The sequence below is a fragment of the Dermacentor andersoni genome, chromosome 5 (genome assembly GCF_023375885.2).
Source record: "Dermacentor andersoni chromosome 5, qqDerAnde1_hic_scaffold, whole genome shotgun sequence".
Classification (NCBI taxonomy): domain Eukaryota; kingdom Metazoa; phylum Arthropoda; class Arachnida; order Ixodida; family Ixodidae; genus Dermacentor; species Dermacentor andersoni.
In genome coordinates, this window is record NC_092818.1 from 125,210,288 (window position 1) to 125,236,150 (window position 25,863).

The 25,863-nt window shown below is 43.5% G+C and overlaps 3 protein-coding genes across 5 annotated transcripts in view; all 3 read left to right on the forward strand.

Moving 5' to 3' along the window:
• The window catches only part of LOC126531097 (PHD finger protein 14), a 57,816-nt gene extending 43,279 nt beyond the window's left edge, over positions 1 to 14,537 (forward strand). The window contains exons 20-22 of one of the 3 annotated variants that reach the window (XR_007599582.2): positions 5,386 to 5,494; positions 11,026 to 11,092; positions 14,060 to 14,537. Coding sequence is in view for 2 of the 3 variants with exons in the window: in XM_050178491.2 (XP_050034448.1) it covers positions 5,386 to 5,494; positions 14,060 to 14,113 (163 nt within the window). In the remaining variant the exon portion in view is untranslated. The remainder of the gene's footprint in view (positions 1 to 5,385; positions 5,495 to 11,025; positions 11,093 to 14,059) is intronic. The other 2 variants (XM_050178492.2, XM_050178491.2) reach the window with 2 other exon arrangements.
• Positions 14,538 to 15,175: 638 nt separating this feature from the next.
• On the forward strand, positions 15,176 to 18,567 carry Hsc70-4 (Heat shock protein 70 cognate 4). The gene is made up of 5 exons (XM_050178493.3): positions 15,176 to 15,288; positions 15,414 to 15,620; positions 16,074 to 16,710; positions 17,254 to 18,166; positions 18,274 to 18,567. The coding sequence occupies exons 2-5, from the start codon at positions 15,416 to 15,418 to the stop codon at positions 18,460 to 18,462; spliced, it is 1,944 nt and encodes a 647-aa protein (XP_050034450.1). The 5' UTR covers positions 15,176 to 15,288; positions 15,414 to 15,415; the 3' UTR covers positions 18,463 to 18,567.
• A 1,524-nt stretch (positions 18,568 to 20,091) lies between these two features.
• The window catches only part of Non1 (nucleolar GTP-binding protein 1), a 42,893-nt gene continuing 37,121 nt past the window's right edge, over positions 20,092 to 25,863 (forward strand). Inside the window, exons 1-5 of the mRNA XM_050178494.2 lie at positions 20,092 to 20,210; positions 20,357 to 20,527; positions 20,621 to 20,724; positions 21,410 to 21,493; positions 25,664 to 25,817. Of these exons, the coding sequence (XP_050034451.1) occupies positions 20,163 to 20,210; positions 20,357 to 20,527; positions 20,621 to 20,724; positions 21,410 to 21,493; positions 25,664 to 25,817 (561 nt within the window). The 5' untranslated portion in view covers positions 20,092 to 20,162. The remainder of the gene's footprint in view (positions 20,211 to 20,356; positions 20,528 to 20,620; positions 20,725 to 21,409; positions 21,494 to 25,663; positions 25,818 to 25,863) is intronic.

A 25,863-nucleotide genomic window follows, 5' to 3' on the forward strand; every position in this document is an offset into this window, starting at 1 on the left:
TAGGTTGTTGCATGCAGTGATTTGTTATGTCAGTGTTTGTTATGCCATAATTTAATTGTACAAATGATGGGCTCAATAGTCTGGTAACATTGCTGCTGTGAAAAGTAACTGTCCCGCAACAGAAGTGCTACTGTTGACAAGCAGTGTACCGTGCATTGAATGTTGTTATGGGGATGTTGGGAGTATAGACAGACTGTATTTACAATATATATATACAAGCAGAGTCGGTGTGGTCAAGATGGCTGACCTGACATGCAGCAGCCAGCATGTCATGATTTTCTGAAATTCTTGGCACTGTCAGACTCTGCAGTGGGTGAAACATTGCAGGTATTTCCATCAATATGGCTCAAGTTGGTCAGCTTGCGAGGTGTTGAGGGCCACGAGTTGCGACAGTATCAGGCAACATTGACCGATGCGGCAACAGGTGAAACATATCAGCTGGTCGTTCGCAGTTCTCCACTCAGTCAAGTTGCAATAATGCCGAGAGAAGCGTTAGGGTGTAGCAGAAATAGTAGAAGGGCGTTCGCTGGCTCTGAGGTTAGTGACAGCACAGACAGAATGTAAACCAATGTTTTCAAGTTCCTGGCGAACGATGGCTTCTATGAGGGGAATTGAAAAAGAGGTAGCATCAGGGCTATGCGAACAGAAAGCTGTGGGCGTCCAGTTCACGTCAAACAGTTCGCACCACGTCCTCTGATGGCGACGCGTGCTGCTGTATGGGCTGACCTTCACACGTCCACATTGTGGCAGTATTGGGAAGTCTGGCGAATGGTTGCAGGACATGTCGCCTTCTGGCCTGCTCGAATTGTCGGCACTCTTTGATGATAGCATCAACTGTAGAGCAGCTCTTTCACATGAGCAGATTAACCCTTTGAGGGTCAATGACGTAAATATAAGGCGCCGCAAACGAAGTCCAAAATGGTCGATGCCATATATTTGCGACGCCGTCTATATGTTCAAAAAGCGCGCCAATTTCCTAAGTATTTTTCTGTCATGTACTGCCACTCTGTGGGAATACAGGGAATTTTTTTCGCACGCCTCCCTCTCTCAGTTTTCGTTTCATGGTTTGTTTTAGTGCTAGTTCGCTCCCGCACATCCATATACGTAGTATTGCTCGCGCATTGTTGCGCGCACGGGCGGGTGGGGGGGTTTGTGCTTTGTTCTACTGGCAGTTTCCGCTTCTTGCGCTTGCAAAACTGATGGCTATCTCGTTACTAATCGCTCAAAGGGCAACCGCTTGTTTCTCGCTCGTTTAATGCTCATGGGGGTGCGCATAGGAATGATGCCGCCGTGCATGTGTTACCATTGCGTTTTTTTAAATTTTTTTTTAGCATGGGAAAACTAATTGCCTCTGGTTGGCGATAAGATGAAGATTAGCAGAAGTTTGTCACACGTTTTGCTTTTTTGACAGGCACACAACCACACAGTTTTTTTGAGTGCGCACCTATGCAGTTCGATTATGCTATGATGTACATATTTGTGTAACAGCAGGAACATTTGAGTCTTGCGAAATATTCTCGTGTGTACATTTTCAAAGCCTTGAACTGTAACAATGCATCAAATTTGCAATTCTTATAAGTTTATTTCCTTTTTTACTGTTGTTATTCATGAATGAAGAGTACATATATACCAATGCAAAATATTTTTTTCTCACTTTACGGTCACCCTAGAAAAACTACGGTAAATTTTTTTCACAGTAACTCCCTAAGAAGAATGGGAATCTGCAATAAAAAATATTGGCCCTGGGCGGTTGCATATGGCAAAAAAAATCGATCCTCAAAGGGTTAAAGGCATCCTTAGCAATTCCCTTGAGCATGTGCCCGACCTTCTCAGCTTCTGTCATGTTGTGATCAGTTTTACAATAAAGCGCCAGCATGTCCTGGTTGTACAAGATGTAGGACTCTGTGGGGAATGGGCACATGAGGCCAGTTCCTGCTTTGCGGCAATAATACAGTTGGCTGGTTTGCCAAACAACTCTGTTAACTTCTCTTTGCATTGGTCCTAGTTGGTTAGCTCCTCTTCGTGGTTTTTGTACCACACCTTTGCTGTGCCTCTCAGGTAGAACAACAGGTTAGCTAGCGTAAGCGTAGGGTCCCATCTGTTGATTCCACTCATGCGTTCGTACATAGCCACCCACTCTTCAACGTCAGCGTCATCGGTCCCGCAGAAAGTTCTGGGATCCTTGGTTTGCACAACCATAACAGAAGGGGACAGTGACGTAGCTGGCGACAGTGACGTTGGAGGCGGCAACGACACTGATCCCGCATGCTCACCGCCATTTACGGTGAGGATGGTGATGCGACGTCCACTGCAGAGCTCAGTTTCCAGCAGTGGTACCGAGCACCTCCACCAATATGTTACGGGGATGTTGGGAGTACGTAAAGACTGTATTTACAATATATATACAAGCAGAGTCAGTGTGGTTAAGATGGCTGACCAGCAACAACAGGCAGCAGCCAGCATCTCACGATTTTCTTCTTCTTTTCTCTTCTTTTACCCTTCCGTAACAATATCATTAATATTTAATCATACCAGTCATTAGAATACATGCATAATGTTTGTCTCCTGTGCATATAGTTTATGAAATACATATGATTTATGACACATGTGCAGAGTAACTGCTAAACATTTTTAAATTATGGGTGCTCACCTATCTTAACTGTTGCTCCATGTGTCATTGAAGGGCACTGCAATATTCCACGATGCGTGTTACCAAACTATTGAGCCCATCATTTGTACAATCAAATTTTGATACTGTAACAATAACTGATATAATGAACCACTGCATGTGGCAACATAGAGTTGGCATTCTGATCATCGACTGTGACTAGGGGTGGGCAAATAATCAAAATATTTAATACGAATTGAATACTGCACAATAATTATTCGTATTTGTAAAGGAACAACTGTTAAAACCTGTGTATTAGTACAAGGCTTTGTTCCAGGTTTTGCCATGTGAAATTTTTGCCCCATACTATATGCCGATTCCAACAATCTTCAGCCCAAATTCACAGTTCAGGTTTTGGTATTGCTCACCGCTATCTTCAGGTTCTTATGTGTTCATCAGTTGCCATTGTAGCTACACTGACTTCGCAACGACCATGCTGACTTTGCAACAGCCACACTTTGCAAGATGTCAGGTCCGCGAAAGCAGTATTTGGCTACTTTTATAAGAAAAGTGATCTTAGCTGCTGAAACCATCGACAACTCTACTGTAGGGCGGCAGTTCTGTGTGAGTGAGCAGAGCATTCACAGTTGGAGGAAGCAAAAGGAAGCCCTCTTTGTGTGCAGCAGCCGGAGAAATTGTTTCTGGGGGCCAAAGAATGCAGTTTTTCCTGAAGTTGAACTGCATCTGACACACATCGTTCAAGAGCAACGAGTTGAGCACCTTGCTGTCAACATGGAACTGCTGCAAGAAGCAAAGGCATGAGAGAGTGCTAGAGAAAAAGGCATTCCACAGACAGACTTCAGGGCAAGTAAACACTAGGTGTCTTGTTTTGTGTGCCACGTTGGATTTTCTTTATGTTGGCGCACGTCAATATTGCATAAGTTGCCAGAAAGCTATGAAGAGCTGCTCATGGCCTTTCAGCGTCACATGATTTCACTGCGAAAGTCAATCAACTTTCAGCTGGGCCAGGTTGGCAAAGCTTATCAAATGACAGTATATCTTGACATTCCCTCAATACTAATGGTGCAGCAGAAAGGCTCCAGGCATGTTTCCGTGAGGTCAAGTGGAAATGAGAAGACACAGGTCATGTTGTCCTGCACAGAAGACGGTTGCAAGCTACCACCCTACGTGATGTTCAAGCAGAAAACTCTGCCGAAAGAAGGCAAGTTTCCAAGGCATGTTGTTCGCTGTCAAGGAAAAGGGTGGATGGATGAAGCAGTGGTGCTTGATTGGATAAAGTCTGTATTGTGTCAGTGGCCCGGGGCATTTTTGGGGCTACTGTCACTACTTTTTCACCATCACCTGAGTGACTCACTGAAGCAACTGCTGCGCGATTCCGGCACTAAGCTCGTCATCCCGGGATGGATGACATTCCAGTTGCAACCATTTGATGTGTGCATAAATAAGCCATTCAAAGACTGCATGAAGTGCTGATGTATGGAGTGGATGAAGTCGGCAGAGCCTGAAGTGACTCCTGGCGAACGACTGAAATGGGTCCCTCCAGCGATGCTGTGCTTGTGGATCGCCGACGCTTGGGCCTGCACTCCTGAGGAGCCCGTCTGTGTTGCGTTCAAGAAATATCGAATGCACTTGGTGGCACTGAAGACGAGTTTCTATGGAAGGATATCTCTAACAAGGGACTCTCGGAGCAAAGTGCAACGAACGACAATGACTAAATAGTGAAGTGCAATGGACGACGATCACTAAATAGTGAAATGCAATAGACGATGACTAAAAAGTAAAGTGAAATGAAAATTAATGTTTCCAGTGACCGGTTTCCTTGGACTATATGCAGGTGAAAACTTTTTTCCCCCATTTTTGCTGTCCCCAAATTACACCTCCGGCTATATGTGGGTCCACGCTATATGCGGGCTTTTACTATATTTGGTATTTTCGAATAGTCGAAACTAACCAATTAGTTTGCAACAACTGAATGTTAAAGTCTGGTTACTGTTCTTTATCTGCTAAACAAAGCGTAAAAAATTATCAGAAGTGAGACAACAAAAATTTTCAATGCAAGACAGAAACAAGATGGATAATGCAAGCATTGTTTTTGGTTTCGTAGTGGAAACCTACATGTCAACCTGTGGTTTTTGCTTGTAGTCTGTCACTGTCTGTGGCAGTCTAGTTGTGTAGCAGTTTTATCTTTCACGCTTCAACCTGCGATGTTTTGTTTGCAATGGGCAATTTTACGTGTGTCTACGGCGCACATGTCCCAGCAGTTTTTCTTTTTCCACAACTTCTCTCTTTTCGGCTACCACTTATTCAGCGTTCTTGGAAAGTTGTCACACAGCAGCCATCTTGCTTGGAAAGCTTGTTTGCAACCATACTTGAAAGTTGTCAAGAGGCAATTTCACACAGTTTTTCTTTTAATGACGATTAGTAATATTGTAGTTAGAGGTGATCCTCTGTCACAGATTGCTGGTTGTCTGTCTTCCGCTAGTAAGTACAGGCATACATACTATAGTGAAATAGATATTCGTGCTGTAAGCATACGTGTCTACGTTTGACTTTTTGATTCGATATTTGATGCTTATTATTCGTATTCAAAAAAGTTATTATTCACCCACCTCTGATTGCTACCCCTTTATTTAGTGTTGCCACTATAAAAACTGTCTCACTACAGAAGTTATTAGGACAGCCAGGTAGACAAGTAAGCAAACATCAAAATCTTTTTTTCTATTTGTTTTTTGTTTTTCTGTTTTCGTTTGATGCAGCTGTGATGAGTGCAAGAAAGGCTACCACTTTCTCTGCCTGTATCCACCGGTGCGGAAGAGCCCGAAGCAGCGGGGCTACACCTGGAACTGTGAAGAGTGCAACTCTTCAGTAAGTTTCATGCAGGCAATGGCGAATGCTGCTGGATTTCTTTTTCAGCACCATTGTGAACTGCCCTTTGTTGCAGTAAGGACTGGTTTGGAACACCTACGCTGGATCAAAAGATGTGAATCGTTTCCTAACAAAATTAATTTTTCAGAAAGCCACAATGTGGAGGAGGTGCCGTTGTTAAACACTGAAGAAAAAAAAATTGTCATCCACTTGCCTGTAACAGAATTGTGTAGAGAGAAGGGCTTCACAAAAACGTATGCAAGCTTTTAATAGACGAAAAATTTTGTTGCAATTTATTGCAGATCAGGGCAGTGACTCTGCTAACTGATTTAGAAAGGGGGTAGCTTGTGGCACAAGGCCAACTAGGTAAATCATCACTCAAAATGAAGTGATGAACAAAACATTTTTGAGAAATTCATGTGGGTCAGCTTTTTAGGGAATCCTTGTAGGTTTTGCTTTGTATTCTTCTGCTACAGGTGGACAACAATTTTTGTTTGGTGATGCTGTTCTTGTGCCATTGTGGGGCTTGTGTGATTGGGTTCTTTTGTGCAATGGCATTTTTCTGTGGGCATCAAAGACTCGCCCAAGCACATCCTTGCGAATGGTTTCTTGGTGGGAATTTACTTGCTTTTTCTTTCTTTGCATGATTTGCATAATACCATCTCTAATGTGGATCTGCCCGGCGCCATGGATTATTTTGTTCCAGTTCTCCAGTTCTATTCTTGGTGTATTTTTTTGACCTTTGCCTTTGGTCCAAGTGACATCTGCACCTACACTCTCACTGTATCGGTCAGTGAGCACGCAAATAAGTGTGGCATAATTGAAAGAATTGTGTTAAATGAGCTACGAAACATAGCTTTAAGTCTTATTACATTTTTGTCTTTTTGTAATTCGCAGCTTTCGTAGGAAACTGAAGATATAGGGCCAGGAGCTGAGGGCAACAGGCACTGTCCTGCGAATAAAAACAGGAGCATACCTTCAGTTCAACAGCTTTCTATGTCAATGTAGCGGGAACATGTTTGCCTCTTGCGTCTCCTTGCTGTGCTCGCTTTAATAATAGCTACATACATTGGAGATACAAGCTTTTCTGTTAGGAATAAGAACAGGGTTTGGACAATTCCTTGAAAGCCTTCAAAACCCTTGAATGTGGAAAAAAAGGATTCAGGGGCCTTTATAGCTCGTTAAAAATAAGCATGGTCCTTGAATTCCTTGAACGCATGGGTTGGGCGCGACTTCTGAACATTCAAAGTAACAAACTCCACATAGGGCCTATGCCATGGACACTGTCTATCAAGAAACAATCTCAGATTATTTTCTTTTGGAACGGTTGCAAAACGATGCAGCCGACCAAACCTCTCATTGTGCCGTGTCCATGGCGACCAATGACAGGTTTGTTTAAATCATCATTTCCATGATGGAGCTACACAAAGCCAGATCAAGCGAAGAAGCCCTGCCACCATTTTGCTGTTTTGCTAGTTGGTTCACACCCCAGACACTAAGGCTCCATTTTCATGCTCTAGGCTATAGAAATGCCTGGCGAAAAGCAAGTTCCTGCCATTTGGCATTAACACGAGTATTTTTGGCTTAATGGAATGCATCATGTAACCGCACTAAAAAACAAGGGACAAGGAAGGAACACACAAGACAGGCGCGGCATTCCATTAACGACCACCAACTAGCCCGCTTATCCCTGTTAAATTTTGGCTTAAGTTAGGCACTACTAACCATTATGCCAGAAAACGATTGACATCATCAAAATGAGGAAGTCAGAAAAGCAACCTGATGAGCTTGAAGCATGTGTCCAACTGAGCAGCTGCTTAGCTACAAAAAATTGCAGCTAAAAAGGAGATTTCATTATTTTTCTGCGTATGTGTACAAATGTGGTTTGTTTCCCCCTCCTTTAATTTTGCCCTTCGGCATCCTTGAATTAGCCTTGAATATTGGAATTAGCCTTGAATATTGGGTCAAATGTACTATACAAACCCTCTAGGAAGTTTCTGCCAGTGCGTATACATTTCAATGGAATAGTACAAGCACGGAGCCACAAACAGCAGTGCACTGTGGCAACATGTTGTGGTGCTGTGCTCGACCAAACTGTATTGCATTATGTTGCTGTGCACGTTTCGCCTGCTAGCATAAAGATCATTGCAGTAACGCTAACTTCCCAATGCTTTTTGTGGCCAAGTTCTGCCACACAATGTAAGAACATCCCAGCAGTACGTTCTCATTCAAACATGGTGTCACCGCTACATTGCCCACAGCGCTACTGCTCGTGTCTCCTTGTACTCCGATAAAATGGTAACGCTAAAACTACCGCTGCTGGTAAAAACTTTCTAATGAACCCACTCTGTTGCATGTTGCATGTGAACAACATAGGCATGCACCCAAACTCTTAACATTTTGCACCTCTTTCAAGCTGATTGTTTTGCATGTTAACAGGACTAACACATAATGTTCTTTGGCCACACTAGGCTGCTGCAGGGAGCCTCCATCGCTGTATATGAAGATACCTAAAGAGGAATGCAGTGCTTGAGCATACAACACTAACCTATCGTTGACACCAAGGATAATATGTGACCATCAGAGCACTTTACCAAGCTGAAGAACACATAAAATATCAGTGGTCGAAATCTGACTTCTCCCTTGGAAGTCAGCTACGGATAGTTCCATAATCTCGGAATTTAAAAAAAGTGGACTTCTGCTGCAACTTGTATATCAACTCGTGCGCCCGAGTTTCGTGAAGCTGTTCTCAAACCCTTAGCAATAGTGAGCATGCAGCACTTAGAGGGGGTGCTGCGGTGCGCTATGTCAGTGCCACCAACAGCCATTCCAGCATCATGTTCTGTGCTACTGCATACCACCCAATATCAGAGGCCGTACTCGCTGCCTTCACAAACGATGCATTGTCCAGTGCACGCTGTGGTTCCAATTAATGGGCACACCATGTTGACATGGCACAGGCCTCAAGAGCTGAAAACAATAAACTAAAATTGGGTACAATATAGCGCGTTTCCATCTGTGGGCAGCATCTACTGCTTCACTGCAGTAGATGCTTGTGATCAGGTTGTAATAGACGTCAGTTTTAGACATATCAGAGCTTGCATAAATTTGAAATGGTAACACTAAATTAAGCGAAGCTATAATATAGCTAGTGCAAATCAGCACAGCATTGAAACAGGCTACCAAAGCGAGTGTGCATATTGCAGTGTTCGTGGGACCCACTGGGCATATTAACATGGGCATATCTACTAAACAAGCAAAAATTAACAGTTGTTGTTGCTGCCAGCACAGTTTTTTCCCCACTGTTCTCGCTTATGGTGTGCCTGCTACTAGGTGCAGGGCCCATGTCATGTATACAACAAAGGAATGAGTATGCCAGTGTTGAGAAGGCCTTTGTAGCTGTACCTTTTTTTTTTTTCAATCTGTAAACTGTAGCTGGCATTTCGTTCACGTTTGAACCAAATGCACCTGCGTATAATGGAACCACCTGTATATGATAGTACACTGTAATGATAGAGCTGTAGCAGATGACAAGTCAGCATAACACCCACACACTATGAGTAATAACTTACGACGCCAAATTTTTGCTAAGAATATCAGTTTGCCGTAACTGTTTACTCGGTGGTTTTCTCTAGTCGAGGTACCTTTCAGGACATTTGCAGCATGCAAGTAACATGAAGTAGGAGGAGGTTACAAATTACAAACTTATTTGTTCACCAACTTTGCATTTTAATGTTTCTGAAAAGTTCTCGTGGCATTTATTTAAGCAATTAACTTTTCCTGCTACAATCTCGGTGCTGCAGCCCAAAGTTCCTATATTTAGCATGTGGGTACACAAACATACATTGAATTAACTATATTTGTGTGTGTGTGTTTACAGTAATGTATTTTAGATCAGTGTCGAAACTTAACATATGTAATGGAAGAAACAGAAATGCAGTTAATTAGGCCTGCGAGAAATCGCCATGTCTAAACCCATCCCTAGCTGTTTAAATGAAAAATCTGATTTCAAGGCACTCGGACACCGTAGAGTAGGCTCTCGCTAAATATAAAGCATGGCACCAACAGTCTCGCTCTCAGTCATTGGTGCGTCACTATAGTAATAAGAATCTCAAGGTTTTGTACTCTTTAGGATGCAACTGCGGCAATAGTTTGCCACCGTCTGCTGCAGCTGTGATGTGAGTCGTCTCCGCAGTGCACCATCGTCTTGCTGCATGCCCCCTATGACTGGCTCAATGAGCCCCGTTCGTTTCAGCCATACAAACAGTATCGTGGAATTGGTGAAAAGTTATCGTTTCCACTAAATTACACGCTTCCAATGGAATGGCGCAGCAGCCTGTGATGTCTTTTACAGATAGGAATATTAGTTTAAGGCGTGGAACTTGTTCTGAGCACATTTCGGAAAAGTGTCGGCTGTTGACTGCATGATTATAACTAACCTTTTTAAATGACGGCTTTAAATGTCAGCACACTTCGAAATAAATTGAAACGGTAGCTGTTTCACGAGTTCCTGTTTGCGTGATTGCAATGCGACTTGCTTACCATGTGGGAGTGAAAGCACCTCGCACACATTTATGGATTATTCTCCAGGTTGAATAATGTGCGGAAGAAGCTTGTCAAATTTAGCTCAGACCTCAAAATGCAAGCAATTCAAATGGAGATGTATGTGAAAAAAAATTTGCAAGAGAGAACAGCGCACGTAGACAAGGGTGAACTTTGTTGGAGCAACCTTTTTGTTACTTGCTCAGGGAAAAGGAGGTACAGCATCTCATACAAAAGATCAGTGATCTGTGTTTTTCAGTTTCATTGATAAAGATAATCTTGAAAAAATTTTAATTGTGCAGTGGCATCTAGAACAAAATATATTTCTTCATGAATAAAGCCTGAAAACAACATAAGTGCCCTGTTTATACTAATATGCAGTAGACGTTGCAGCCAGTGATTGAGGCAACACAAACATAACCAAAACCACTGCAGAGAAATCTGCCTGATGTTAGGAATTTTATCTGAATTTTTCCTTACTTTAACTATACACTTCTTTTACAAACGGTAGCCAAAGCTCATCCCCATGGTTGCACTGGTTATTAATGAAGGTGGGAGAGGGCAAGCAAGTAACAAATAAAGAACCATGATGTATTTATTAAAAGTTGTTACATCCTGGGTGTCACTTCCTGTAAAATCAGTAGCCATTTCTGATAAACGATGGAATATTCCGTTATGTCACTAACCACCGTATGCTGTCTTATGTGCTGCCTGTATGTAAACTTGTCCTGTTGACGCACACAGTTCAAACTTAAATTGTAAAGATAATGTTGCACAGTACCTCTGCATTCTTTGACAAAAAAAGATATCTAGCACCACTTGTGCAATGCGATCTTGTGTTTTTAACTTCACTGTTTCCTCATATGCACCCTGTGTGTGTGTTGCTCTCACGCCTTTGCACATTTTTTTTTTTTTCACTAACAGGAATGTGTGAGCTTGGAACTGATGCCTTTTGTTTACTCTCTTGCCAACGCACCTTTCCCTTGCAGTAGGAGCAGCGACGCATGCACCTTTAAGCGCTGCAAGAACACAGTAAGCGTCAACGCTACTTTAATTGTACGTGAACATCAAATAATGCTTCTTCTTCTTCATCATCATCATCGTCAGCTCAAACTTAAATCGCAGCAGGACAAGAGGCCTTTCTCGTTGCCCTCCAATCACCCCGCCCAGTGCCATCCACTCCCAATCCTGCACCTGCAAATTTTCATATCTCGCCATTTGCGCGATGCACCTGAATGTGATTGCTCTCCCTCGACATCTGTCATGTTGGTACTATAACCAACTGCTCGGTGTGATCTTGCAACAATTCAGAAAGCAAACCGTTTGTTTTCCCTCGCATGATTGGTCAGGATCACACTTTTGCTGATCAAAGAATGGTTCTGACCAATCACATGAGCACATGGATTGGTTTGCCTTCCAAATCGTTGCAAGATTGCACACCTGGTTACTTATTGTATCAGTCATCTTATTATGGATTTATTTGACTGCTCCATTAGTTTCAAGAAGCAGCTTTACCCTGGGACCATCTCTCCCATATTCAACTTATATGCACATTTGAAATGTAGAAATGCTCTCGTTGGATAATTGCTGAACCAATTAGAATTACAGTTTTTACATTTGACAGGAAAGTTAAACCCTGTAATGCCCTAACATTTTCAAATCTAGGAAAATAATTACAACTCAATCACCTGTATTTCTAGCCATAGTGAGAGCACTTGTAAAAAAGAAGAAAGAATGAAATGTTATCCAAAATGGAACCTAATTAGTAAAGTAATTGGTTTGCTGAACTTTCCACTACTGAAAGCTCACTGCAGTTTATCAGAAGCACTAGTGTAGGCTATGTGTTAAGTTTCGCATGCTTAAATCGAAATTTGTAAGTGTCAGTCTTGCTATGATATGTAGGGTATTACAGGTCAAAAGGGATCCAAAAGAGAAAAAAAATGCATCTGTTTAGGTTAGTGGCAGTATTCTTTCTAATCATAATTTACATTTCATTAATAGACAGCTTGAGTATGATTGTGAATGGAACAAAATCGAGGCCAAATATTCATCTTTGCGTTCCCTGGCCAAACTACCAAGCCTGTGACATTTGTAATGTTGCAGGTGTCTAATAACCCCTTTCACAAAGGGCACTTTCTATTGCACTTGAGCCTGATTGGGATCGAAGTTCTCAATCACAACTCACTTTTTTTGCACAAGCTGTTGGAGGGAGTCTATTGTAGTTGAGAAATGCCAACTCAATCAGGCCCAATCGTAATCGGAAGTGCCCCATGTGACTGGAGTATTAGCATTAGGCCATTTTTTTAGTTGCTGAGTGTTGCCAGGTTGAGTCCTTGCTTAATTTCATATGCAATGTAAACTGTGTCCGTTGACAAACAAGTAGGCCAGGGCAAATGTCACAGTCCCTGACATTATGAATAGTTGGTGTAGGAATCTCAAGGTGGTGTCACTGCCTGTGCATCATTTTAAGTTTTATCTGGCTTGTCAAACTTCCACTGATGCTAGAGCGGACCTGTTTGGCATTTTAGAAGTGTAATCAATTAATCTAGCTTAAATTGATATCTCTATTTTGTGCTGCATTAAGTTTTAGTGACTACTGGAAGTATATATTTAGTGTTTATACCCATATATTTTGGTTGAAATATTGGAGAATATTATGCTTCATCTCTGTGCACCCTCAACAAAAACACATTTCAATTCTGTAAACTGCATCTTAGAGTGCATAAAGGATACAAATCTGATGTATTAGTTTGCACTTTACATGAACTTGTTAAATAATTCATCTGAATTTTGCTAATGTGCTAGTCACAAATCATTGGTATACATCAGGGCACTGTAGCACATACTTTTTCTTTCCTCTTTATATGCCTTAAAATATGCAGTTTACAGAATGCCCTTGCTACACCAGTTTGTCAAAATCATAAAATATGGGTGACTGCAACTCACATGTCAGCATATATACAGTAAAATTTCATGACACTTTGTTTTTACATATATGATTAAACACTTCCTCCTGACCTGATCAATCCACTTCCTGAGGGTGGAAACCCTTTATTATTATTTTAATAAATGTCCTAACAACAATAAACACTTCCACAGTCTTAAGAAATGACGTGCCCTTTGATTTTTTTTCACTTACTTGCAGCATGTCTGTCATAGCCAGAACAGCCCACAACATCACTACCGTCTTCTCATATGTCAGAAAATGTCAGTATATAAGTTTCATTGTCTCTGCAGTCAGTCTTAGCCAACTATGATTGAAGAAGCAATCAAAATTTCAAGACAATGCTGCTAATGACTTGCACAGGGCCATGTAGAGATATGCCTGTCCATGTTAGTTTTTTGAGCTGTGAACTCAAAAGATAACAGAATTCTTTCGTAGAGTGGGCACACAGCGCATAATTGATATGGTATTGTAGCCTAGATACTTCAGCAGCAAAAGAAATGCTTTATTTTTTTCATAGCCAGGTTTACGAGGCCTATGTGCATGTGTAAAAACCTGCAGTATTTGTGCAACTAAGAATGATAAATATATGAAACAACAAATGAATCATGCACAGCAGCTTCCCCAGGTTTTTGCCACCCATTTTATGCTGTACACAAGCCTGATGCAGTTCACCTAGTGATTGGCTTATAGGCTAAATATATTACTGTGAAAAACCCGACTCACGGAAAATTACTTTGCCTCAATGCAAGCACCCAAAGGTGCTTTTCTGATACCTAGGGCAAAGATAGGCTTGCAAAAGGGAAAAATACTAGCCCACCAGGAGGACAAGCTATATGTGGGTGTTCTGAATGGATAAAAAGTGGCATATTAGCAAGAGTACTTTATCTGATGTGTGATATGCCTGAATTAACGCAGTTTAGTGTTAGTTCCTTTGGGTGCACTTTATAGCTTTATGTGCACGTTAAAGCCATAAACTTGCTTTCCTAGGATAAAATGTAGCTGACAAGGTGAATGGGCTCAGTGCTGTTAATTTATGTTTCGTTATAGTGAAGCATGCTCCTATTGTATTCTCGCAGGATGAAGAGGACTCGAGAAAAAGAAGAATACTGGCCAGTCACTTTGGATATTAGCGTCATTCCTTCTTCCATCGCAGCATTTTCTTCGATCATTGCTGACATCAAGTTGCTGCCATGACTCAGACCGCGTCACCATCCCTCATTTTGTACCGTTGTCAAAAGGTGTTTCTGACAAGCGTGAATAAAACAGTATACGAAGTGTATAAAAAAAAGACAAATTCTTTTGCGTCGAGCGCGTAAACGAGCCAGTCGGTTGCACTCATAATCGCTCACGTCATAGACGGCTCGGTTTCGCCGTTACGGAAATAGCAGGCCCAGCCTTTGGTTGCAGGGGAACAGCCACTCGTAGCTGCTAGCCACGTGGTTGTAAACGCGTCCCCGCCCCCTCCAAGTTGACGGCGGTAGCGCGATGTACTATGTAAGGCAAGTAGGAATGCATACGCGCCCATACAAGAAATTAAAAAGCACTTCCTCGTTTTCTGTGAAACTGATTAAACCTCGCAGGCCGTGCATGAGACGACGCCAGGACAAGCCACAACGCTGAACGAACTAACCGAACGCTACACAAAAAAACAAAACAAAAAAACAATGACGCGTTGCGCTTTACGCCGGCCGGTAGAAGAGAAAATATGCTTTCTGCGTACGAAACGGTGCTTAAAACTGCCTTTAATTGAGTTGAACCTTTCCTTCGCATACACTCGTCCCTTTCCGACGATACGGTAAGCGGCCTTGGGGCAGATCCCGCGGGAAAAAAAAAAAAATAAAACGCTCGAACAACGCCGCACGGCTGCTTCTGGAACGTTCCTGCCGTTTCGAGAGGCGCAACGAACGCTACCATGTAGCACGCACACTTAGTGAGTCAATTCGGCTCTCGACAACGACGAGTGCAGCGCCACCTCTAAATGTGTTATTTGGAACGGCTGGAGCACGGGCTGGAGAAAAAGCACTTGGTCACGTGGGTGTAATTTTCGTGTTCCTGGTGGGTCCACTATGGCAAAACGGGCAACGAAGAATATTTCCCCCACCATGCGGCCGGAGACACGGCAAGCTACGATTGGTTGAGAGGGCGCCGTCTAGAAGATTCTATGTGACGTCATATCCCAGCCGCATAAAACTGACTGGTCGCCTTTTTTGTGTAGTGAGAATTGCTCGTGCCGAACAGATAGCGTGTTTGTCCGTCGAGCACAGTTGTACATATATTTATTCTTGAGTGCGGATTTGGGACACAGGTGGGTAATCAACGTTGTTATCGTGACTGCGGGAAAGTTTAGTGCCCGTTTTCGCCTTGCACAGCGAAGGTGAGCTTGGAAACGCCCTTAACAATTTCGTTCCCTTGTGTCGCCCATCGTTGCAGGCATGGCGAAGGTGCCCGCTATTGGTATTGATCTTGGAACGACCTATTCCTGCGTTGGAGTCTTCCAGCATGGGAAGGTCGAAATCATCGCCAACGACCAAGGAAATCGTACCACGCCGAGCTATGTCGCGTTCACGGACACTGAGCGACTCATAGGAGACGCGGCGAAGAACCAAGTGGCCATGAACCCCAACAATACGGTGTTTGGTGAGTGTATTTCACTGTGATTGAACTGTCAAAAATCTTCGTTCATTTACACTTTGAGCTGGTGCTGGTTTTTGGCGGTATGCTCGACTACCCTGCAGTACCGGTGAAATGTGCAGATAGGCTTAGCGTGGCGGGAAGTGCCGCGGTGCCGGTGCCTCATTCGTGCACACCTCGTGGCAAGCCTTTATGCCTCATGCTGCATTCAGAGCTGTTCAAGGTGTGCTACATAATATGGTGGAAAATTAGCAGCATGGTTCTTTCATAACCATCTTGCCAGTCGGCCTCCAAACAAGCTGTTGCTTTTCTTTTTGCTCATTTTTTATTTCTGTTAGGTGGTGATGCGTTCGTGTAGAATTCTTACCCTTGTTGCGTTCTTGTAAACGTTGCGTGTTAACCTCTCCCAGTTTCGCGTCACTGTTGTGATGACGCTAACCGAAGGCCGTTTTTTTGCAGACGCCAAACGTCTGATCGGGCGACGCTTTGACGACCCTAATGTCCAGAGTGACATGAAGCATTGGCCGTTCGAGGTCATCAGCGATGGCGGCAAACCAAAGATCCAGGTCGAGTACAAGGGCGAGACCAAGTCCTTCTTCCCCGAAGAGATCTCGTCTATGGTCCTGATCAAGATGAAAGAAATCGCCGAGGCGTACCTGGGCAAGACAGTCACCAACGCGGTGGTCACTGTACCCGCCTACTTCAACGACTCGCAGAGGCAGGCCACGAAGGACGCTGGCACCATTGCCGGCCTGAACGTCCTCCGAATCATCAACGAGCCCACCGCGGCCGCCATCGCCTACGGCCTTGATAAAAAGGGCACGGGCGAGCGCAACGTGCTCATCTTCGACTTGGGCGGCGGCACGTTCGATGTGTCCATTCTTACCATCGAGGACGGCATCTTCGAGGTCAAGTCCACGGCCGGTGACACCCACTTGGGCGGCGAGGACTTCGACAACCGCATGGTGAACCACTTCGTCCAGGAGTTCAAGCGCAAGCACAAGAAAGACCTCACGGTGAACAAGAGGGCCCTCCGTCGACTCAGGACTGCCTGCGAGAGGGCCAAGAGAACGCTGTCTTCGAGCACTCAGGCGAGGTTCGTGTTTGTTTTGTTTCGCATGAAACGCGCCGCATATGTAAAGCATGGTTCCATGGCACTACGCTGCGGCCAGAGTACAGTTGCTTGACCCACCTTCAACTTGGTGTCGCATCATTACGCAATCGCATCTCTTATCACCCGTCGCCGAGTGGCTGATACTGGCGATACAGAGGCTTAAGTCATGTCAGCCATTGAGGGAGGGCAGAAAGAAGGAATTGCAAATGTTGCACTTTCATTGCAAGTGCAAATACATATTTTGCACTCCAGTTCATATTGAAACCGTAGCACGTTGCTGTTATGGTAAAGCTTCACTGCACCTGGGAGCTGTCAGCAGTGATTTGGAGTCTTCTGCTGTTTCATGTGTTTACGAGGGATTTTTCAACTCTGAATGTTGTAAGTTGTAGTATGCCATAGATCCTTGCTTTAATGAACCAGCATTTGCCATTTACTGCTTGTCCACTTTTTGCATTTAGCACGAACTCATGACATCTTTATGCTCAGCTAATTGTGCTAACTTTTTTTTTTTTTTTTTTTTTGCAGCATTGAGATCGACTCCCTGTTTGAGGGCGTGGACTTCTATTCCACCATCACTCGTGCCCGCTTTGAGGAGCTGAATGCTGACCTCTTCCGTAGCACCCTGGAGCCCGTGGAAAAGGCTCTGCGTGATGCCAAGCTCGACAAGTCTCAGGTTCACGACATCGTCCTTGTTGGCGGCTCAACACGTATCCCCAAGATCCAGAAACTCTTGCAGGACTTCTTTAATGGCAAAGAGTTGAACAAGTCCATCAATCCTGATGAGGCAGTCGCATACGGTGCTGCTGTCCAGGCTGCTATTCTCATTGGTGACAAATCGGAACAAGTCCAGGATCTGCTGCTGCTGGATGTCACACCTCTGTCGCTTGGTATCGAGACAGCCGGTGGAGTCATGACTGTTCTCATTAAGCGCAACACAACCATTCCCACTCGCCAGACACAGACCTTCACAACCTACTCCGACAACCAGCCTGGTGTGCTCATCCAGGTGTTTGAGGGTGAACGGGCCATGACGAAAGACAACAACTTGCTTGGCAAGTTTGAGCTCACTGGCATTCCTCCTGCACCCCGCGGTGTGCCACAGATCGAGGTCACTTTTGACATTGATGCCAACGGCATCCTCAACGTTTCTGCTGTGGACAAGAGCACTGGTAAGGAGAACAAGATCACCATCACGAATGATAAAGGTCGCCTGTCAAAGGAGGAGATTGAGAGGATGGTCAAGGATGCTGAGAAATACAAGGACGAGGATGACAAGCAGAAGACTAGGATTTCTGCCAAGAATGCCCTGGAAAGCTACTCCTTCAATGTCAAGTCGACAGTTGAGGATGAGAAGCTGAAGGATAAGATATCCGATGAAGACCGTCAGAAGATACTGGACAAAGTGCAGGAGACCATCAAATGGCTCGACTCCAACCAAGTAAGTTTGATTTTCTCTGATATCTGGAAATTCGTATGTACAATGGTCCAGTTCCTTGTGATAGTAGGGTGTTGCCATGCCTTCATGAACGCCATGCTTATTTTCAGTTGGCCGAAAAGGAAGAATACGAGCACCGGCAGAAGGAGTTGGAGCAGATCTGCAACCCTGTCATCACAAAGTTGTACCAAGCAGGCGGCATGCCTGCTGGTGGCTTCCCAGGTGCAGGAGCTGCTGGTGCCGGTGCAGCGCCTGGTGGAGGTGCCGGAAGTGGGCCAACGATTGAGGAGGTCGACTAAGTAAAAAAAAAAAAAAAAACTGTTCATTGAAATTGTACATGTCCACAAGAGTCCTTTTACTTTTCAGTGTTCATTTGACCAATAAAAGCTTTTGTGTTAACTGGCCTTTTTGTTAGGCATTCCATGCGCGTTTATATAAAGGATGCATAAGTGCATGTGTACATAATGTTTGTTAATAAAGATGTAGAACAATGTTTTAAAGTTCACTTCTTTTGTTTCAACAATTAAGTCACCTGGCAGTGAGCGGCCGTTTTTAAAGCGGCCGACTGCCGCTGCAGCATGGGACCGAAGGATTGGCGAATGGGTAGCGTTTAGAAACTGCTTTATACAAGTGAAGCAGCCTGTGCAGAGCAGTTGCATACATCGAGCTGTTGCGAATCGGGAACGGAAGGAGGGGGCGCGGACGACCTAGATTGTAGGGCCCTTTTAGCGTAGGGCTGCTCAATTTTATGCAAAGGGTTATCTTGAGGCATTTGTGAAGCCAAATTGATTTTTTTCTTTGTCTATGCCGCCTACATCATGAATAGAATTAATGTAAATCGCAAAAGGCGTCGACAGGTATTTTATCGCCTAGACGAAGTAGTATGAGATCAGTGACAAACGTGCCTGTTCGAACTGCGTTACCAGGCTGCACGGCTGAGCCAGAATTAGATATTTGTTGCAGCCGTGTTCTCATCTAAGCTAAAATTTGGGCGAGATTGTGAGGCTGCATATTTGATTTGAAGCAGAAAAAACGTACAGAGGAAAGGAACACCAGACAGGACGAGCGCTAACTTCAAACTAAATTTTATTCTCTGAAAGCCACGCGTGTTTATCGACACTGATCAAAAGCACATCATTGCGCAAGTGCGCTCTAATCCCCCCAAATAGTTGAATACTGTACAAGTCAATCGCAACATGGCCATGCGCATAAAAAAAAGCAAAAAGCTGCGATCATACGGCATGGAAGCAAGCTCTGAATCAGGCCCTTATCATGCGTGCACTGATAGCCTTGTGCTAGCCATGACTGCATCTATCTGGCGTCAGTGGCAAGCCAGGTGCCCTAGAAATAACGTTGGCCACGCCAGCATACGCCAGTGCGAACGCAGCTCAGATACACAGCTACAACCTACATGAGTGGTAATTGCAAAGCCACCACGACTGGCACGCTGCACACGCACAAAACTACGAATTTATTTTGGCACCTCCCTGCACTCATCACACATGAAGTAATTTTAATAAATCCAGCACGTCACAACTCAAGGGTACCGCAACGAAAAGCGTCCACGAGTGTTGAACTTCACTCGAACAATGTTTCACAGCACAGCAAAGGACTTTCCGCATCCACTCATAGAATAAAGAACAAACTTGCACATTTTCTCTCATCTTTCATCGCGGTACATCGTTAAATCTGCGGAACATGATGCAAGTACTGCAAAGAAAAAAACAGAGGTGAAACGCTAATTAAAATTACATATAAAATTGTTAAATATTCACAAAATGTTGTTAATGAGCAGATTATTTGTTATTTGCTCGACAGATGTTGTACCTAAATGTCAGAGCACGGAGATGCTTTCCTTCATGCAGCAGGGCATAGCAGCAGATAGTCATCGGCATCATTGTTATGACGTCATTTTGCTTTTTGCGTTTGTTTTCTTTTCATTTGGGGTGTTGACGAAGTGTGGTGTGTACTGCACGTGGACCCCCATATTTTTGACAAAATGGCACAGTATAACTTTAAAAAGATAGAAGTGGTCCCAACTGCTAAAGTAAGTAAACGACTTCTCACCTCTCTCTCTTCTTATTTCGCTGGCTGCGTTGTCTTTGGCCTTCTTAGCCCAAGTTTTCAGCCTGAAGTTGTGCAGCGGTAGGCCTTCGTATTGACTTTCGTCATGGGTCAATCTTTTCCCCCCAGGACTTTATAGACATAACTCTGTCAAAGACTCAAAGGAAAACCCCCACTGTCGTTCATCGGCACTACAAGATATCTCGGATCCGCCAGTTCTACATGCGCAAGGTGAAGTTCACGCAACAGAACTTTCATGACCGCCTGAGCAAGCTGCTGTCCGACTTCCCGAAACTCGATGTAAGAGTGTTTCTAGGTGATCTATGTTTATCCCTCACTGGTGCCATGTACTGTGTCCGTGTTCAGCAATTCGTTTTCGTCCTTTTTGTGTAGGATATTCATCCATTTTATGCGGACTTGATGAATGTCCTGTATGACAAGGATCACTACAAGCTTTCATTAGGCCAAATAAACACGGCCCTTCACCTGATCGACAAGTAAGTTTGTCTCTGTTGTGCAGATTTTCACTTGTCGCTTGTATATGGTAGCAAGCAGGTCTATCATTGCGAGCTGCGAGCGAAGGGCGAAAAAAATCCAACAGATCAGAACAAAGTCGGGCCCCTTTCTTCGTACATGCATGATTGTGTTCCGCACTGCAAAGTGCTGATGTAATTTTGTGATTCTGCTCATGTGTTGAGTTAACATTGTTATAAAGTCGTTATATTATTATTTTGCATTATATTGTTTTGAATGTCGCCAAATCAGATCTGGTTCCGGTTCTAATCCTTTGGTAGGTAGCGAGCGCCCGCGCCGCCTGAGTTACTGTTTAACAAAACTGACATTTGTACAAGTTGATGAAGCCATGTCTTGAGCCCCTGTTCCGTCATTTATTTATTTATTTATTTATTTATTTATTTATTTATTTATTTATTTATTTATTTATTTATTTATTTAAATTTCCTTAGCTCTTGCCCGTGTTTGCGTTGCTCTGTTTACCCATGATTATTTACCGTTGCTTTTTATCATTCGCTGTTTGTGCAGTGTCAACGTCATACTAAATAGTGCAACTTTTTGTGCTCGTCCACTGTCCTCAGTTGTATTTCAGTGCTTCGGTGCATATTAGGAGATCTATCAAACAACATTTTTGGTTGCTGACAGCACTGTATTGTGTGCTTTTTGCAGCGTTGCAAGGGACTATGTCCGGTTGCTGAAGTATGGCGACTCACTCTACAGATGCAAGCAGTTGAAGAGGGCTGCTCTTGGAAGGTGAATATACAGTAGTATGAGCAAAAGGGCATGGCTGACTCTTATGAATAACTAGTGTGTTTAGGTGACTGGTGACTATTTAAAAATAGTATTGCTGCTAAGAAAGTGTAAACTGGGATGCTGTAATTGGGTGCCCACTGCATTTAAATGTGGAGCTTGTCCTGTGCGATCAAAATGTGCACAGTGTGCACTTGGGTGCCAGTGATAGCTGACTTCACATAAATGATACAATTCTATACATCTACTGCCATGACGCTGAAAGAGAAGTATGCTTTATGTAGTCGAAAGCATGCTCGAAAGTAATACAAACAACTGCTGAAGCAGTGCTGTGCAACCACAAACTGACATTCATGTGATCGTAGCACCACATTGCAGCTGACTTACAGTGCATCAGCCATACGTCTGAAATAGACCTGTTTCATGTCAAGTTTTATTATGCTGCTGCAAAGTAAGCTGGTAGTAGGTTTCCTTGACAACCAACTGCAACAAAACTTTGAACCCTGTAAAAAGGCTAATTTTGGATATTCTAAACACAGAAGAGCTTCTGTACAAAAATTTACTTTTGAAATACGAGTAGATGTCTTACGATAACATTATAAAAATGACCTTTTTTGATACCAAAACTGGGGAAGAAAAAACGCTGCCCTTACAGCTTGCGGGAAAGTGACACATCACTTAAAATGCATGGCTTCTCAGCATGGTAGCATGGCTACCAGAGCATTGAAAATTCTTGGAGGCGACATGTTGGGACTTAGTAATACGAGGTCTGTTAGAAAAGTATCCGACCTTCGGCCAAAGAAAAAAAACTGGCATAACTGGAGTGTTGGAAACCTAATCACCCTCAATATAGCCTCCTTGGGACTCCACACACTTCTCCCAGCGGCGCTGCCATTGTTGGAAGCGTTCTGAGAAGGCCTCTTTCGGAATGTTTAGCTCGGCTGTCGTGGCAGCCATAATGTCCTCTCTTGTCTGAAATTACGCTTCTTTCAATGGCCTCTTGATTTTGGGAAACAGCCAGAAGTTGCAGGGGGCCGTATTAGGAGAGCAAAGAGCCTGTTGAACTACAGGAGTCAGGTTTATCGCCAAAAAAGTCTGAGTCAAGTGCGAGGAATGTGAAGGAGCATTGTCGTGATGGATGCGCCAATTTCCTGTTGACCACAACTCCGGTCTCTTGCCCCACACAGCATCACGTAGGCGACGGAGGACATCCCTGTAGTACTCTTTGGTGATTGTTCGACCCTGTGGTGCATACTCGTGGTGTACCACACCGCAGGAGTCGAAGAAAGCAGTCAGCATCACTTTGACGTTGCTGCGCACTTGGCGGGCCTTCTTTGGTCTTGGTGACGTGGAATGCCTCCACTGTGACAACTCTGATTTGGTTTTCGGGTCGTGCTGTACACCCAAGGCTTGTCACCAGTGATTATGGTGTTCATGAAGTCGGGGTCACTGTTTGTGGGATCCAGCATGTCCTGTGAGACTTCAACACGAAGTCGCTTTTCCTCCACCATGAGCAGCTTCGGCATGAATTTCGCCACAACTCTCTTCATGGCTTCGTTATGACCAAATCTTCGGTCATAATGGAATGTGCAGAAAAGGTGCTGATGCCCACCTCTTCAGCAATTTCTCGGATAGTCACAGGACGGTCCCGGATCAGCACAACGTTCACTTCGGCAATGACCTGGTCATTTCGGCATGTTGATGGCCGACAGGAGCGTAGCTCGCTCTCCACTGGCTGTCTTTAAACCGGTTGTACCACTCCTTAATCTGTGTGCTGCTCATAGCATTGTCACCGAAAGCCGTCAGAATCTTATGAATGGTGTCCACTTGGCTGTTGCCCAGTTTCTGGCAAAATTCGATGCAGTGGTGTTGCTCCAGTTGCTCCGCCATTTTTCTTGCAATAAAAAACAAACGAGAGCACTGTGCACTACGTCACTCAAACGCTGCGTCCCAGCGACTGACGCTGTCAGCAGGCGGGAAAAAATTTGCGCATGCACACGAAAGTTCAAGGTCGGCTGATGCAAATGCGCTTGTTTCATATCCATCAGGTGTTTGCAAAAAAAATAAGGTTGGATACTTTTCTAACAGACCTCGTATGCTCTCGCCACCAGGTGCACAGGTTGCCTCCTTAAGGGGACTGACAACTCATTTTTAAGGACCCAGATTTTGTTATGGTGTAATGAAAAGCTCACACTCAGCAGTGTTTACACCTGCAGCGGTTACTTCTAAACATGCGTGGATATTTGTAAGCAGAATCTTTTGATCTGAGCAGCCTCTAAAAAAGAAAGACTCCCTCCTTCAGCAATGCTGACAAGTGAGTGATGCCATTGGCCTGCCTCTCGTCCTGCTTTCACAAGAATAAGTGCAACTGTGGTTAACCACATATATTTTGACCTTTTCAGCCGCTTTTGAAAGTAAAAAGCTGGTACAACAAGTTTGCGTTAGTGTACAAACCTTTCTTATATTTGTACCACACTTTTCCCCAAGTACACACCTATGCCATGGCTGGATGGTCCCCCATGTCATTACTCTGTCAATAGACGAGCCAAGCCAACTAATCCAAAACATTAAGCGAAAGCACCGCTACTTTTCTACTTGTTACAAATGAAGGCTTACCTGCAAATTGTATGTTAGAAAAAACTTTTAAAGAAAAAGTGTACTGCATTTCAATACTAATAAAAGGACCAGAAACTATGTACGCTAGTAAAAAGTCATGTGATAGGTTACTTAGGTATCTTTATGTTTTTGCCGCATAGGGCACCAAAGGTAATCTATCGTGGCTTTTAGTGAATAATTAAAAAATATAAATCCACGTTTAATGAGAAAAACAGGGCCCATTTTAGCCAGTACTATAAACCATCTTTCCATCAGTGTGTTTATCTTGATTCATGTTCCGTGCTATTTAAGAGCTCCTAATAAGAAAATTGGACAGTTACCAGCCCTGCCAATTTGCAAAAATTGCTTCAATAGTATGGGCTTCTTGTTTATTACCAATCTAGCCAAAGTTAAATTTTGCTGCAGTTGGCCTTTACCAGATCAAAGGGCAATTATGGCAAAGCAGCATGGTGGGCTTGTGCCATGACAAACTAGCTTAGCCCTTAATGTAGAAAGGCAGGGAGGTGAGAATAAAAGGATTCATCTGTAGGGGTGAGTTTGAGAAGTGCTTCTAAACTTTCCCCTCAAATTTACTTGAAAAATCCTCAATGGTATTCTCTTTGGCATTCCCCTCAATGTTGCTTTGAACCCTCCCCACTTTTCTTTCTTTTTTGATACCATCAGCTATACAAGATATGGACAGAAATATAAATGTTCCTAATTAAAACTGGGGAGCACTTAAAAAGAATGTACAAAACTTACGTTTATGAATTTTCTTCTAACCAAAAAAAAGAAAAGAAACTAAGGTCAATCTTTGCTTTATAAATTGGGGATGTGCAAATATTTCTAACTCTCGAATAACTAATCGAATAGTGTTCTATTTAATTCTATCTTCGAATCTAGCAGGCACTATTTGTAAATGTGAATATCTTTCGAATATTTCAAAATGTCAACTGTCAAATAAACATAATATTGGAGCAAAAGAATGGTAAATTTCCCACAGGCATAGTTAGGCATAAAACATGCAAACTTGCATTCGGTGGAGTAGGCTATATCACTTATCTAGTCATGCTTTACAGGCTGTACAACGATCATTTGCGCTATCAGCAGAGCCCTGGGCATGCAAGAAAACTACTTCTTTGCTCCTAATGTTCCATTTGTGCTTTAGATAAGCAATGCTTCATAACACACTATGTAATGATGGAAACTTGCTAACTGTAAGAATAGTGGGATGTGAACATCATTTTATATTGCTACGGAACAGCCGCCACAGTGTGGCTGCACTGAGGAAGAGGAAGACGGCGTGGCCCCGCTTGAGATAGCGTCGCCATCTCAAGTGGGGCCATATTAATTGTGACAATGGCTCTTCGTTATTTAAAAACTACTCTAAAAGTATTCGATTCGATTAACTTGTGGCACTACTTCATTTGGTTTCGAAAATCATTATTCGCACACCCCTACCCAAAGTGCACTGAAGACAGCGGCCCAGCCAGTCTTGAAATTTACACACTGAAATTACAATTTATGCAAGTTCTATCTCTTGTGAGGCACGGCTGTGAAGTGCTTGATTTCCTGTAGGATGGCAACCATCATGAAGAGACAAAGCCAGAGCCTGCAATACCTGGAGCAGGTCAGGCAGCACCTTTCTCGTCTGCCATCCATTGACCCCAACACCAGGACATTGCTGATATGTGGGTTCCCCAACGTGGGCAAGTCAAGCTTCATCAACAAGGTGAGGATTAATTAAGCACTATTACCAAACAGTCTGGTTTGACTGG